This window comes from Tribolium madens, unplaced genomic scaffold (genome assembly GCF_015345945.1).
Source record: "Tribolium madens isolate multiple individuals breed KSU strain unplaced genomic scaffold, Tmad_KSU_1.1 Scaffold_96;HRSCAF=242;Tcas5.2_LG5, whole genome shotgun sequence".
In the NCBI taxonomy this organism is placed as follows: Eukaryota; Metazoa; Arthropoda; class Insecta; order Coleoptera; family Tenebrionidae; genus Tribolium; species Tribolium madens.
This window is the reverse complement of record NW_025401068.1, coordinates 10,981,014-10,997,418: the sequence shown is the minus strand read 5'-3', so window position 1 is coordinate 10,997,418 and position 16,405 is coordinate 10,981,014. Positions and strand designations below refer to the sequence as shown.

The window sequence follows — 16,405 nt, the reverse complement described above, 5'->3', positions numbered from 1 at the left end:
TTTTTGACTCACTTTTTATTCCAAATATTTGATTAATTAATAAAAACAATAGCTGGTCCAATTTCAAATTTCTCGCTCTTCCTCACATAAAAAAACAAGAAAAAACCTTTTGATTTTGAGAAACTTCAGAAAGAAAAAATAATATTAGAAAAGCTAAAACATAAGGTAGTCGAAATGAAGAGAAATAAACAAAAATAAGAAAAACCCGATGATGGAACTGAACTCGAACTAAAAAATTTGACTAAAAAATAAGACAAATTAATGAAAAGAAAGAACGACTACAGAACTGTGATTGAAGAAAATGAGACAAAAAACAATACAGTGTTTTTCTTTTGGTTTTCCTCTTTTCTCAAATGTATTTCACTATTATTCAAAACTATTTCACTTGATAAATTAATGTTAAAGCGACGTAGGTGGGAAATAGTTTTGAGAAATAGTTAAATACGTTTGACAAAAGAGGAAAACCAAAAGAAAATCACAGTAAACAAAAAATGAGAAACTTAAGAATGAAAAAAATAATAATTTGTGACATGTCTTGAATTTTCGATAATGTAATTTTTCCTCGATGTCTCAAACATCTTAGTCAAATTCCTCTTCAAGTTGAACAGATTTCCGGTTTCCCTCAGCTGTTTGTTTACACAAAATTCAAAGACTGTGAAAGCTTTTTCGAAAAAAAAAGGAAAGCTGTATCAGACAGTCTTTTTTCCATCACCTCGAAGACAAATAAATAAAATCTATATCTACATACATAAATTTATGCAATTTTAAATTTTTGTTTTACTTCAAGAATTTATGTTTATTTGTATATTTTATGCCATATAAAGTTAATTTTGCATAAATTTTATAATTTTTAAATAAAATAATATTCAGGGTGTAACGAAAAAATGAGGGATAAAGAGTAACTTGAGTTTCCCCAAGTCAAACTAAAGCGATTTAACCCAACTTATCTCTACACCAAGTTGCACCGTTTAAAAAGGACGCCAATAAAATTATGATTTTTTTGTTTAAATTAATAATTAATCACATTTACATATTTTGTACTCAATGTTATCAAGTAATTTCAGTAGATTTCAGTGAAATAAAGTAATTTTTATCTACTGTTTATATTCAAGAAATTCTGGCAAAATAAAACGATAAATATTGTTTATCTACTCGTGAAAAAAGTCCACTCTTGACTTCCTCACTCGTAAATTTAACTTTTTCACTCGTAGATAAACTATTTTTTTATCGTATTGTATAATAAATAACTATATTGTTAACTAACACAAACATACATAAAGAAACTAAAACCTAAAAAAAAATTGTACAATTTCAAAAACAATAATAAATGGCCAACGTCCAAAATTTTAACACGTGTAGTTAAATAATTTTTTTACACTAAAACCAAGGCCGATTCAAAAATTGTATAAAATACAAAAATTAATCAAAAATAATTTTCCTTTCGAATAAAAAAAGAATTACGCTAGAAGAAGAACTACTCTACATTAATAATAAAACCAAAAAATAGCACCAAAACATGCGGTTTTGACATCAAATTGCATGTATTACATTTCATAAAAATCGATTAATCCATTAAAAAGTTATTAAAGAACTTAATATAGAGGTAAGTTAGGTCAAATCGCTTTAATTTGATCTGGGGAATCTCAAGTTACTCTTTGTACCTATCTTTTCGTTATATCAGATATAAAAATATTCAGTAACACGAAACCTCGAAAACTCATTTTCACTGTAAATCAAGGAAGGAAATAACCAGAAAAGTCTAAAATGTAGAAAACTTGAGCTGAAAATTAGGTGTAAGATTTTCTATAGAAAAATAATTAAAAAAGCAAAATTAGGAAAATAAGAAATATGTGTAGATAACAAAAAATGGAAAAATTGTACGACAAAATTATTGTGATTGAGGAAATTGAGAGTATGAGGCAAGAAAAACAAAACAAACAAAAGTGATAAACTTGAAAAAGAAAAATAAATATATTAATGTTGAGAAATTAAAAAAATAATAATAGAAAACAGTCTGAAACGTAAACTGTGGAAACTAAACTAAAAATTAAATGTAAGAAATCTAATACGAAAAATAGTGAGAACAAAAAAATAAGAAATAGAAACTAAAAACGGAAATAAAACATAAAAAAGTTCTCTAACTTATTGTGATTGAATAAATTGCGAGTTTGAGACAAGAAAATTAAAACAACTGTATTTATTTGTACTTGAGATAAAAAGAAAAATAATATTGATAAATTAAGAAAGATAATAATTAATTATTAGGTGTAGAAAAATAAGTTAAGAAAAATGCGAAAACAGTAGAAAGAAGAAAAGAAAACGAAAAGAAACGAATAAATGATTATCGAAAACAAAAAAAAAACAAAAATTGGAATTAATTTAGACATAATTTACAACTTAGTTTTCATAAATTATTGTTTCTGTGTATTTTTGCTTTTTATTTTCATTATACGAGTAATGAAGTGATCCATTCATAAATCGTAGCTTTTCGAAATTAATAAAATAATATTAGTTATTTATTACACAAGACGATAAAAAATTGTTTATCTACGAGTGAAAGGTTAAGTGAGTGACGGAGTCACGAGTGGACTTTTTTCACGAGGTTTAGTTTGTACTCATCTAAACAGTAAAAAAAATTACTTTATTTCACTAGACGATAAAAGACTACTTTATCTACTGAAATTAGTTGATCAAAGCACTCTTTAACATTGAGTACAAAATATATAATATTATTTATATTTATATTTTATTATTTATTTAAATAATATTATTATAAGATTAGAATACTAAATAAAGAACGATGTTATAATCTTAAAAATAAACAAATAACACATTTTGTTAATTTCTTGTAAACATTCTACAGAAAATGTAAAATTTGATCCGGAAATATTTAAATCAAAAATCTCCAAACAAACAAGAAAACAATATTAGTATAAAAAGCAAAAAATAGAAATAAGTATAGAAATATTTTAAAATTAAATTTCTTATTCGTTAATTGCCATCTCGCTCACCGAATCGTTTTCGTTTCTTCCAATTACCCAAACTGCCCGCCTCTGCGGCGCCCGTTTTTTCCAAATTTTCCTCCTAATGTAAAATTTTTTCGTTTCATAATTTATCCCAACTTTTATCTTCATTAGTCCGAAATGAAAAACCGAATCTGGCAGTTTTCCCGGCATTGATTATTCAAATTTCCAAATAATAAATTTTGCGAAAACAAAGCCTCCCAGGCTAGAAATTGGATTTGCAGGAGCAATTGTCGACTTGGCTCCTCGGTAAATGGCGTTTTTCGCGATTTCCTCTTATTGATTTTCGTTGGAATTAAAGGCAGCAGCAATTCATTGAGGAAAAAAGTTGGGCAAAGACGTGTCCATTGACGGTGGTAGGAAAAGGCCTCTCCTCCATAATAAAGCGTTTACAACGATGTCTAGGATTATGCCGCTCGGGCATGCGATCGATAAGAATACGAGTGCAATGATGACTCATGCGACACCCTCGACCCCCATTGCCTTAACCCCCACGTCCGCACGCACTTCGCGACGAAAAAATCAATCCCGGCTGGAACGGCAAATGCCAAATGTTGCCAAATTTAAGAATGCTAAACGATACATTGCAACGCTGCAATCCACTCGGGCTTATCAGGACGATACACGCTGCATCTGCCAGAAATTGGATTTTTTCTTTGATAAAGCAAGGAAAAATCGCAAGAACATGAGAAAAAATTAAGTGACAATAAAAGGGAAAAAACTTAGAAAAAGCAGATTATTTTTAGCCACCAGTCAGATGACTGAAAACTGTGAATGAATAAATAAAAAAAACTAGGAATTTAAGACAGAAAACAGAATAAAAACTCAGAAAAGCCAGAGATAATAAGAAATTTAAGAAGATAACTGCCGAAAGTGTGACTGAAAAGTCATCATTAGAAAAATAATATGAAAATAAGCCAAAATTGTGACAAATGTAGAACGAAATATTCTTTATTTTGTTTTTTTCCAACATTTTTGAAATCTCAAAAGGAAAATTGGTAAAAAACGAAAACAAAAATAAAAACAATGAAATTAAAACAGAAAACAGCCAATAAAAAACTGAAAAACTTAATAAATAAACAGGGCAAACATTTGCCCAAAAAACAAAAAAAAACTAGAATTTAAGAAACCTTTAAGAATTTAGAAAACTGAGACATTATATAAAGTGAGTGGACAAACAAAAATTACAAACAAAACAATAATTATGTAAAAAACTTATAATGTCATGTAAAATAAGAGGAAAAAAATGTAAGAAACTAAATTAAAAGCAAAGTGAAGAAATAGAACCGAGATGAAAGTAAAAAAAAAAACACATCAAACTAAGAATATAAAAAAAGATATACAAAAGGGTAACACTAAAATTTTGATTAAAGAAAATTCGAACAAAAAAAAATGAAAATGAAAACAGAACGTCAAAATAATTATGTCATAATTGTAAAAACTGAAAAAAACAGGTCATTTTTAAACACTGTGAATGGAGAGACAGGGCAAAAATTTGGCAAAGAAACAAAAAAAAAACTAGAAATTTTAGACAAAAACAAAATGAAAATTCAGAAAACTCAGTTATGAATAAACAAAAGAAAAAGAAAATTGACATATTGAAAATTTGATATAATTTGTATAAGAAAAACTTAACGTTCAGTAAAATGAGGAAAAAATGTAACAAAACAGAACGAAAATAAAAGCAAAAACTTTGAAGTCACATCAAACTAAGAATAAAAAAAAGAACGAAAAAAGTGAAACACAAACAAAAAACGAAAAACTGAATATAAAACATTAAGGAAGAAAAATGCGCAGTGTCTGCACTGTGGGTAACAAGCCTGACATTTTTTTTTAAACAAACTGAAGGAACAGAACGGAAATAAAAATACGAAAATTGAAAAAGACCTGAACACAAGGAGGTAAAAACGAAGAAACTAAGAAAAATGCACAATTGAGACAAGAAATTAAAAATACAAAGCTTGAGAAAGAAAAAAGAAAATAAGTAAACGTTAAGGTTAAGAAAAATTACAAGAAAACAAGTCTAAAATTATGCAACAAAGAATGTGGACTAAGATAAGAAATAATGGGAAGAAGCTTAATAAATAAATATCTTGAACAAAAATATTAATTATTTGACTTTATTTACGTCTAGTTTTCATCAAATTATGCTCGTTTTATTTTATTTCTTCATTTTACTGTAGTAGATATCGTAAAGAAATTATCTATAAAAGGTGATCTTTTTTAAATCATCCTATACAGGGTGCCCCAGACAAAAATAAGATAAGATACCAGGAATATGAAAAAAAATGATTGAAAAATTTTATCTGTCAAAAAAATTTGACATTTATTTTTTGATTTTTCACATTTTTTTATGTCTATTTAATGATACTGAAGATCTTGTTTATTATTTTTTTATAATTATTTAGTAAAGGTACAAAAATTTTGCCTTAAAAGCCACAAATAACAGTAAACAGAATTACATTTAGGATACAATTTAGGATACAGCTTCCTTGTGTCTTCTTCTAATAGCCTGTAGCAAAAAAACTTGGAAAATTATTTTTCCAACAGAAAATTTAAACTCTCGAAGTTCTTAGAGATAAAATTGTTTTAACATTTTTTCCATGTTCCTGGTATCTTACCTTATATGGCATTTTTCTCTGGGGCGCAAGTTCTGGCGCACCCGGTATACTTTACTTTTTAAAAATATTGAATATTTAAAGATTTACTTGATTTTCGAATACAAAATTGCATTTATTAAAAAAATATAAGGTCTTAAAAATTTTACAGACCATGAAATTGGAAAATTTTGATCATTTCTGTTAACATAGCAGTATCAAAATTTATAACAAAAAAACATTTAATTAAAAAATTAAGTAAGTCAAGGTTAATCCTTGTTTTTTTTTAAATTCATAATAATAAAATGTGAGTTAAATACGAAAAGAAATAGACGGAGCAAAAAGTGGTATAAGACTAGTATTTGTTTCAAATTGCTGTGACTTGTGTGTGTAAATTTCATATTCAGTTGGCAGGTGACCGAGATAAAATTCAATTTTCAGTAAGCTAGAGCCTGAAACTAGTGAAAATAGTGTTGTCGCGCCCTCCCTCTGTGCTAATGTGCCGCCACGCACCCACTTAACTCTTCACTTTCGGGGTTAATCGGTCACCCTGACCCACGGAATCTCCCCCAAAATCGCACCCCCGCCTACCTGCCGCAAAATCAAGTACCCCAAGTCCCGTTGCCCTAACGGCATCCGCCTAAGAACGTGAAGGTCGCAAATGCACCCCAGACACCATCAAGGGTTGTGATGTCGAAAACAAAAGTGGCTCGTGCCGCAACCCCACTGCACCGCGATTCAAAGCTCCCGCCGCCCCCGCCGGGGGTGTAGGTGCATGTGCGGCGGCATATGCCAGCTTCCGGTCACTCGATCGAAAATCGAAGCTTTCGCCGCCACCGCCAGCGAGCTTCAACAACAAAACAATCTCACATTTCAAAGTAGCCGAGCTGGTTTAATTTAGGAAATAGATTGTTAAATCTAACAGAGTTGAACTTGCATCCGACTGGGTACTTCCTCTCTGAAAGTATTCTCGTAAATTATATAATGTTCTAGATATAAAAATTGCGCTGCGAATCAATTTGGTGGTATTTTTAGAGAGGATGCCATTGCGGGTCGCTCTTGCAGGGATGAGGGTGCTGTGCACGCAAAATGGCCGACGGGAATACAAACAAGGACCGGTTGGATTTTGACACGACAGCTGCGACTGATTTAGATTAAGTGGAGTATTAAACGATTCAAACTACTCTTTCCATTTTTTTTGCACTAAAACTCCACCAAAATCGATGGTAAACAAACTACACACAACCGGTTTAAATATTATACAAATTTTGGCGATTTTATCTCCATGCGTGTTCAACGGACTGTGGCACATCTCCTAATAAAATTCAAATTAAAAATTACGAAAACAAAGTGAATATTTTGTAAAATGAAAAAACAAAATAAAAACGAGGCGAAAACTAAGACGTAAATAATGTATTATTTTTGTTATTGGATTTTATTTTTTGTCTCTCTTTCTTCGCTCCATAATTTTCACATTTTCGACTTGTTTTCCTATTATTTTTTTAACCTGTCAACGTTTTTCATTTTCTTTGGTCTAATTTTTTGTCTGAATTAACTTTTTTTGAGATTCTTTTTTTCTGGTCTTCAGTTTGTTTCTGCTTCTTCAGTTTGTTTAAAAATCAGAATTTTTACCCATTAGTTATTTCATTGTCATGTTTCTCTTAGGACTTATTTCAAAATTTTATTTTTTTATTCACAATCACTAATGTAATATGCCGATTACTAACCTTTTAAAGATTGTGAATCATATCATTAAATCTCATGAGGAGTAATATTGCTTCTCTTGGGCGGTAATATGCAGGATAGCCAACCTTAAAATTACAAAAATACCGGGAATTTTTTCTTTCAAATTGTCAAGTTACGCATAATATTTTGCTAAATTAGTATTCAATTGCTTTTGTAGCAGTTTCTCTTACTTCTGGGGGAATACACTGCCCCATTTCGACGATTTTAAATCAGATTCACACATTATTTCAATACAGTGCGATCAAAAAGTCTTTCTATCAAGTAGGCGTCCTAGTTGAGGACGTATGTTGCATGGCAGTTCGTATACTATCTAGATGTCAAAAAATTATTTTATAAAAATTAAAGCTAATTAAATTGAATTATTCTATGAAACGTCTCAAAATATCCTAAAATGAGATTTTGTTGGTGTTTATTCATAAAAATCGTTCACCACGGTTTCCTGTTATAATTTACATAAAAATTATTTTGACATTTCTCATTTGTCATTGTGGCATTTTATCTTCCACAGACATACGTTTTAAATTTCTACGCTTGCTTGATAGACAGACTTTTTGATCGCACTGTATTTTCTTTGACATTTCTGATATGTCAAAAGTCAAACGCCATTTGGATGGCCTACCACGTTTGGACCTTAACTTTGTTAGAATTTTATTTTACTCAAATTTTTGACTGAAAATAATGCGATTGTGAATAAAATAGCATACAAACCTCGGTGGTAATGGCATTAGCCCTTGTGCTTTATCCGATCTCGAGGCTCTCGGGGTAAAGCCATATTTACCACCTCGCTTATAATGTACTATTGTTCTCACATTTTTCTTGTTTGATTATTATTTACACCCACTTTTCAATACAAATTTCCCATTTTCTTTTTGTTATATCTCATTTTTTTCACAACTGTAAATTATTTTTTTATTAATTTTCTTATTAATTAGTTATGTTGACTTTCTGAACCTTTTCATTCTTAGTTTTTTGTTCTAATTTTGATTCAATTTCTTCAGTCACAATTTGTAAGATGTTCATTTATGAGTTTCATTTCTGTTTTGACAATTAACTAATTGTTTCTTAGCAACTAAACACGCATCAGAGTGAATTTTTAAATGTTGCTATAGAAACGGAACAGCAAATACTATGCTTGAATTAAGTATGTGATCAAAGTGGCCTATGACTTGAATTGGCAACACTGAATAGTGAATATTGCGTTTACCTTATTTTTACTTTGACATTGAGTGAATCTTTTTTTTCTTCTTATTTAACATAATGATTTTAAATGTACAGTAATTTGGAATAGACAGGGTAAAGCTGGGAAAGGTGGACTTTGGCACATCAAAATCCATACCTAATTATGTACAGAGTGAATATAAAGTGTGGAACCAAGCGGTTTTATTTTTAATCATTTGCCTCCAGCAAATAATAATTAATATAAATTAAAGTAATATAAAAAATGTGATGGTATTTTCAGAACGAAATTTTGTTTTGTTTTTGAGTTATCGATTTTTTTTGTCAAAATTTGCAATTTATGTGTAAAAATTTTTTTGAAAAAATTAAATATAAAGCGGATAGATGTAATCCTTAGAGTATAGCTTTTATGAGAAAAATTATTTTATAGTGGGTTGCCATTTAAAAAAATATTTTTTTTGTAGAACTCAAAAACAAAAGGAAATTTCGGAAAATTTTATTCTTGTTAAATTATCACATTTTTATAGTACTTTATCACTCACCAATTAGTTTTTTCAAAAAATAAATAGTTTAAAAGGAAAAAATGTTTGGTTCCATACTTGGTATGTATTTGTTTGAATAGAAATAAAGTTTATAATTTTACAGTGGTTTTTTAAATGTGTTCCATCTCTCTCGGACTTACCCTGTTAAAAAAATTTGAGAAAAGTGAAAAAAGTTGAAACTACTTTTTGAATTTTTAGGAAAATTTTAGAGAAATGAAAAAATGTTAATCGCAACTTTCCATACTTTTTTTGGAACAGTACTTTATAAGAACATAGATGTTATAAAATCAAGATTTTTTTGGCTCAAAGCCCTAAAATGTGCATCATTTCCGCTGCACCAAATTGTAAATAATAATCCTCGTAAGATTTTGTAAAATGTCCCCGGTGTTTCCGGTCATTCAGCATGAAGGAAGGTTTTGGTGGCGCGTGCTCGCAAAAAGATTGACAGTGATGTATTAAGTGTTGTTGTGCGAAAGGGTGGGTGTGTGTGAGCGAGTTGTCTGAGGTAAAGGTCCGTCATGAGCGGGGGCGGCGGTCAGTCCGTTGGGTCGTTAGGGGCGGCTAGACGTGAAGCAGACGGTCGCTCGGATGGCCGCTCGGGGATATGACTTTGCGGTGGTTTGTTCCGGGAAATCTCGCCCTGTTTACCCGAAAGGATTCACGCGATGAAGGGTCGCTCGCTCCAGACGGGCCACCGAAGGTCGACTTTATTTGGGTTAGCAGAATAGACCTTGACGCACAATACGACGACGTATTCTTAGAAACGACCACGTGTTGGACACGCGACCACTTTTTAAAACAATTGCCAACACCCCGCGCCCACCAAGATTAATTTCTACCAAAAATTGTATGTAGGTATTATTACCTAGCAACGATTCAGTTACTATGGCAATTGAAAGAAAATAATAACGATATGGCGGTTTTTATTTTATATTGCCTAGCAACGGTTCAGTTTCTAAAATAATAGTAAAAATGACAACAATCAGTGGCGTAGCAAGAAATTTTTGCCGAATTATTTACGCAAATTTAAGGTTAATAAAGCTGAAATATTATTTTGTGAAATATGCCATCAGGCTTGGAAATGGGGTATTCATATTTAAAAAACTGCTGTCGTCGCAAACGCGCCAATCCCGCGTGTCCAATTTGGGCGGGAAGTGAAATCCCACGTTTGAAATGAGCAATAACCGAAAATCGGCGATAAATAATCACTCCAATTATGCAAATGTAGTTTTTAATAATGTAAAAATGTCGCCCCGACGGCATGGTGAATTGCTATAACGGCAAGATCCATGGTGGGTGGAGTTTGGGCCAGCTGTCAGCGATACATAGACCACGTGTTTTTCGTCAAGGCTGTCCAAAACGCTCCATCAAGTCGCCTGGCTAAAAACCGTAAATTTTCGATTTTTTCAATGGACTTCTCGCACGAATGCACCCATCGAACGTCGATTGTTTCCGTGAGACGGACGAACGGTCGGATTTTCCACCGTTTGTTGGTTTTACGGCGATGGCGTTGTGGTGGTTTTTGGACAGCCCTGGAAATAAGCGCACCTGGTTATTGCTACCGGATATACAAGCAGACAGACGGTTGTTCTCGTTCTCTACTCTTGCACCCAATATGGTATTCGTTTTTATAGTTCCTATTTTTTACCAAATTTCGGATCTAATAAATTATACACGGCGAGACGAGAAACTTCGGGGTTTAATTAAGGGGAGGCGACGCCATTTTTGTTCACTCAGCACGGACGACAATAAACTACGAGGCCGTTACGGTTTTCCGTTGCACAAATTCGAGAAATGAAGCACTACTTTCACTTTTCCGACATTTCCGTTTAACAACTTCGGAAGTCGCTTATTCATTTTTTGAACTTAATTAAAACACCCAATTGTAACATGGACAGCCCTGAGAGTGTCGAAATGGCAATTGGCCTATTGTTACGCCACCGCAGTGGATGTCCAAATCGGTTGCTGAGTAACGGTGCAGCAATTTGGGACTCAATCTAGAGCAAAAAAAAATCATTTTTTGTGTTGAGCAAGCCTGAGCAGTCACCGTAGCCAATAAGTCCCCAGAGAATCAAACATTGCAAGGGTCGGTTAAATCAAGCATACAATTTTCCAGCTATTTTCCCCCAAATCTACCAAACTTTGAGTTTATAATAAAATCAGGAATGATAAAGTGAAAGGGCGTTTTTGTCTGTGAAATTGAACAAAAAGCAGTGTCCATCTTTTCGAAAAAGTTAAAATCGATGAAAGTTCTCATTTCGCCGCCGCAGTCTATGTAAACTTTGCGAAAGCTTCGAGATGAAATTCTCGCTTGAAAGCTCCGAATAATAATTAAAAATTTGAGATGGGAGGAAGACTTTAATATTTGATTAGTGTTGCATCGCATCGATCGGGACGTCAATGTCCAGTCTTTAGATCAATGAACAATGCGCAATCGCTTTTTGGGCCTTTGGGGGGTGCCCCCATCCCGTTTTATTTTTTTTATGATTTTGTTTTTTGATTTATTTTTCGTTTTGTATTTTGTTTTAGAATCTGTACGGAGATGCGAGTTACCTTCGTGGAGAGTCAAGACGCGGCCGGGGAAAGGGACGAGGTGCTGGGGTAGGTTGCAAAATAGAGCCCTTGGATCACATGACTCACTCAAATTATTGATGTTGATTTATTTTATTTTAGTTGGGGCGCAAAAACCAATTAAAAAAGCTAATTGGAGGCGCGAAATAATTTGAGCGAGGGCATATTGTAATTTTATGCATTGGTACACGATTCGGTACTGAGCAATTTGTTTTTAATCGGATTTTTCACTGCCCGAGGCTTATTAAAAACCTTATCAAAGCTCTACGAGAGAATTATTTTGTGATGAGCTGTACACGGCGGTAATTGTAAATTTTGTAGAAAATGTGTTCAAGCATCGAGCATGCGCCCTGCATTAATCAATACTCGCGACGAACATCATACAACGAAATGACGATAAATACGGCCTAAATGTACCGACAGGGGCTGCAGCCGCCTTTCGGGCTTTCGCCAAATCCCACTCGGACCTAAGACACTCCCAAAATAGACCCATTCATAACTCACATCCAACAAAAACTAAAATTATCAACGAAACAACCACTTTTTATTTATTATCACCATCAAACTCTTTATTGCAGACGATTTCCAATAACAATTTTTCGACAGACATTATCACGGCTTATGTACTTTCATGATTCATGGCCAGGGAAGCGGAAATAAATCACCATTTATTTGAGATTTTTTCAAAAAACGAGATTTCACACGAAAATACAAGTACGAGATTTTAAAACAAAGCCAATACCCATAAAAAAAATAACGCAGAAATTTATCACTTTTAGGTGTCACCCTGTGTAACAAAAGTGCACAAAATTGTCATCGAACCATAGAGTAAAGCCCTTTTTATTATTGTGACAAATTTTACTTTTCTATTGTTAATAATAAAGATGCTAGAAGAATTTCAGTCAAAACATGTTTTTCATAAAATTGCAAAAAAAATTAATAACTTGACAACGTCGCAACTAAAATCTAGAACGACGATTTAAAAAATGTAATATACAGGTGTCTCTGGATAGGTAAAAAGACTGTTGTAAAAGAAAAAAGTTCGCGATTTAAATTTTCAAAAAATTAAAAATCATTGATGGTCGATGATTTTGAAATTTTGGTATAGGAGCTTAGATTTTAGACAACTTTATTTGGTACTTTTTGTCGTATTTGCCACATAAAAGGGACTTTAAAAAAAATAAGTTTTTTGAAAATTTCCAAAGCATACTTGAGTTTTCAAAACTAAAATTATGTTAAAAATTAGTCCTTAACCCAAGCAGGGATAAACCCTAAAGAAATGAAAATTTAGATCAAGAATTTTTTATTGTTTACAAGAGTCGTTTCACCTATTCGGCGACACCTGTATACATAGTGTGCCAGAACTCGAGCCCCAGAGAAAAATCCATATAAGGTAAGGTACCAGGAACATGGGAAAAATTAAAAAAAAAATTATCTATAATAATTTCTATTTATGTAGCTTGGAAAAATAATTTTCCAAGTTTTTTTTGCTACAGGCTATTAGAAGAGGAAACAAGAAAGCTATATGTTAAATTGTAACTTTGTTCAATGTTATTTATGGCTTTTATTGGCAAAATTTTTGTACTTCTACTATATAATTGTAAAAAAAAACATGTACAAGATCAACAGTATCATTAAATAGACATAAAAAAATGTCAAATGTCAAAATCTTTTGACAGATAAATTTTTTTAATTTAAACATTTTTTCCATGTTTCTGGTATCTTATCTTACTTGAAAATTTTCTCTGGAACGCCAATTGTGGCGCAGCCTGTATATTCTTCGTCATTTGAAAAAAAATAGTACGGACCTGGCCTAATGGAACCATTTACATATTTCAATGTAATTAATTTTTAGTTTGATAAGGAAAAAAATGCATTTGTATTTTTTTCAATAATAAAGACAGTATTCTTCAACGTTACACCCCGTATATTAAAGTTCTGTTGCTAGGCAAACAGCAAATAAATTGCGAGAATTTTTCATGCTTTAAATTACTGTTGCCTAGCAAATGATGATACATTTAACCTCCAGTGTCTTTCAACAATTTGAGACAGATACTAGAGTGAATAAAAAATAATAAATGTAAAATAATAAATTCAAATCTTTGATTTTAACTTTATAATTTTTAAGTTCTTTAATGGAATTTAGAAAACACTGTTTTTCAGGCGTATAAAACGACCGTTTTTGCAGCTGTAAAAATAAATAATTTATAATAATAGGAATAAATAATGAATGAATAGAATTACTCTACTTGCGTTCGTTTAATTAGCACAGCGTAATTCAATTCTAAGATCTTTTTATTTTATTAGAAATATCTCCAGCGGTGAAACCCAAACCTCATTAATTTTTCACGTCGATTTTGTATCCTTTAACCTCGCAGTCCAAACCGATAAACCCTTATTTTCCACGTCAATTTATGTCATCATCTAGTCAACAAATCATGAACTTATCCTAAGGGTTTTCCGCCCAGGTAATCGCCCTTTTTATTGGTCACGCAACTGCTAACGGAAAATCCCGCCAAAATAATGATTCAATTCGTTAAAAATCGGTAAACAACGCCAACTCCGGTTTCCAGCCTCGGAACTGAACGGTTTTTTGTTGGTAAACAATGAAAAAAGGTTCTTCAGGTAGTCTAGTTTGCAACTACCTGCAGATCAGTCGTCCAAATCTGTGATTTTTGCGTTTTCCTCAGAGCTACCGCGGAAGGAAGCCCAGCGGGCCCATAGCATCGGTACCTTCAGGGCCTCCCAGTGGCGTCCCTCAGGAGTCCAACGGGAACGTAACGATAATCTCCAATCAACAACAAGCGACGAGACCTAGTCCTCAACCCCCGACAGCCACCGTACAACAAGCCATTCCCGTCCAACAACAGTCTCCAATGGTGAGTGTAAAAATTCCGTCGAGAAAGGGAATTGATTTAAGGGTGAAGCGTGACCTGCCTCAACGGCGGGGGCGGTATATCTGATCCTCGGGTGGATTACACAAAATTCCCTCTTTATTGGGGCGCAAGATGCAGACATCTACCCCTCCGGGATAGACAACCAAATATACGCCTCAATACTCCCGTCTCGACAACATTTACACAAAAACGACCCAACTTGTTGCTTCCGATATTCACGTGTCTTATTTTTTCGCAGACGCCGATGCCTTTCTACGCGGACCCCAACAGGTTCCCCGCGCCGGTCTGGCAAACCGACCCCACGCAAGGTACCCCTTTTAACCACCACACAACCACTACGGTACTAAATTTGAATTGTGCAGCCTGGACCCAGGGGCAGTTCATCCAGCAGATCCCTGCGGGTACCCAACCACTGGAGACCTACCAGCAGTACCCCAATGGTATCTACCAAGCGACGTACCAACAGCCCACCTTCGAGACCAACACGTTCTACACCGGGGCGGTCCAAGTACTCACACGGCCTCCAAGTGCCCCAAACCAAACCCAAGTTACTCCAAGACCCAACTCGAACTACTCCCATACTCCCAGTCCGGCTCCCTCCAACCGGCAGTACCAGGAGTACAACCCCCAGAATCAAAATTTCGTATCGCCGGCGACGACCCCTTCAGGAAACCCCGAGAACGTCTCTCGGCCCAGTTCGGTGAACTCCACGGCAAGCAATCAAAACTTCAGTCAAAGTAGTACCAACTTCACGTCAGTGTCGTCACCCTCCAATTACGCGAATTCGGGAAACGCCCAGCCTGGGTATCCACAAGTGAACAGCAGCCCGCAGCTAGCTTCACACAGCTCTAGTGGATACCCAGGCAGTGGTCAATTCAGCGGAACTAGTCAGGAAATGTGGCAGGAGAACGTCTGGCAAGAAGAAGTTAAACCCGAGGAGCAAGCCACCGATCGAGTCAATCTCAATACTCGGATAAAAACCATGATATTGAGCAAACAGCAGGAGAACAGTGATGAGAAAAAAGTCGAAAACACCGGTCATTTTTTATGGTATAGCCACCATCACCGTTTCAGAGTGAACGGTGGTGGTGGCGCCAATTTAACCACAACCAAACCAAAGCAACTCCCAAAAAAGCGATATTCTAGTCCCTACGAAAACGAAATTCCTTATTGCAACTGCGTCAAGGCGGGGCGAGGCGCAGCCGAGCCCGGAACCTACTACACGCATCTAGGTACTAGTATTAGAATTGGAACTAACTGAAAATTAAGCGAGTTGTTTCAGGATGCGCCAACAACTTGATCAATCTGAGACATGATTTGGAAACTCGGACCGGAGTCAAAGGACGAGCCATCCGGATCGAGAAAATCAAATACACCGGAAAGGAGGGCAAGACCGCACAAGGCTGTCCCATAGCAAAATGGGTATTTTTTTAATTTATTACGATATGAACCTTATTTTTATGGTCAACAAAAAAAAAAACAGAAAGAAAAAAGGTCGAATACCCACTCTTGCTCTTTTATAATTTGAAAATCATTTGAAAATTTTGTTTCTTTCAGAAAATTCCAAACTATGATTAATTATTTATTATTAAACGTTTGTTTTATTAATTTTTTTTTAAACTTCTATTTCCATCAAATCAGAAGTTTGCTCTTAGTTAAAAATTTCTTTTAAACTTTTACTTTTACTTAAAAAAAAACAAAAATTTGCTCTTAGTTAAAGCTTTCTTAAACTGCTACTTCCTACACATCGCTCTTGCTTAATTTTTTTAACTTCTTCCAAGAAATCAGAAATTTGCTTTTAGTTAAAATTTTCTTACTTCTTCTTCCAAAAAATTAGACATTTACTTTTACTT

General features: G+C 33.7%; 1 protein-coding gene across 3 annotated transcripts in view; it reads left to right on the top strand.

Moving 5' to 3' along the window:
- Window positions 1-16,405, top strand: part of LOC123013958 (DNA N6-methyl adenine demethylase) — a 28,935-nt gene that overhangs the window by 5,658 nt on the left and 6,872 nt on the right. For 2 of the 3 annotated variants that reach the window (XM_044412840.1, XM_044412841.1), the window contains exons 3-7: window positions 11,614-11,685; window positions 14,346-14,534; window positions 14,791-14,860; window positions 14,915-15,784; window positions 15,835-15,974. In XM_044412840.1, coding sequence (XP_044268775.1) covers window positions 11,614-11,685; window positions 14,346-14,534; window positions 14,791-14,860; window positions 14,915-15,784; window positions 15,835-15,974 — 1,341 coding nt within the window. The remainder of the gene's footprint in view (window positions 1-11,613; window positions 11,686-14,345; window positions 14,535-14,790; window positions 14,861-14,914; window positions 15,785-15,834; window positions 15,975-16,405) is intronic. The other variant, XM_044412842.1, reaches the window with a different exon arrangement.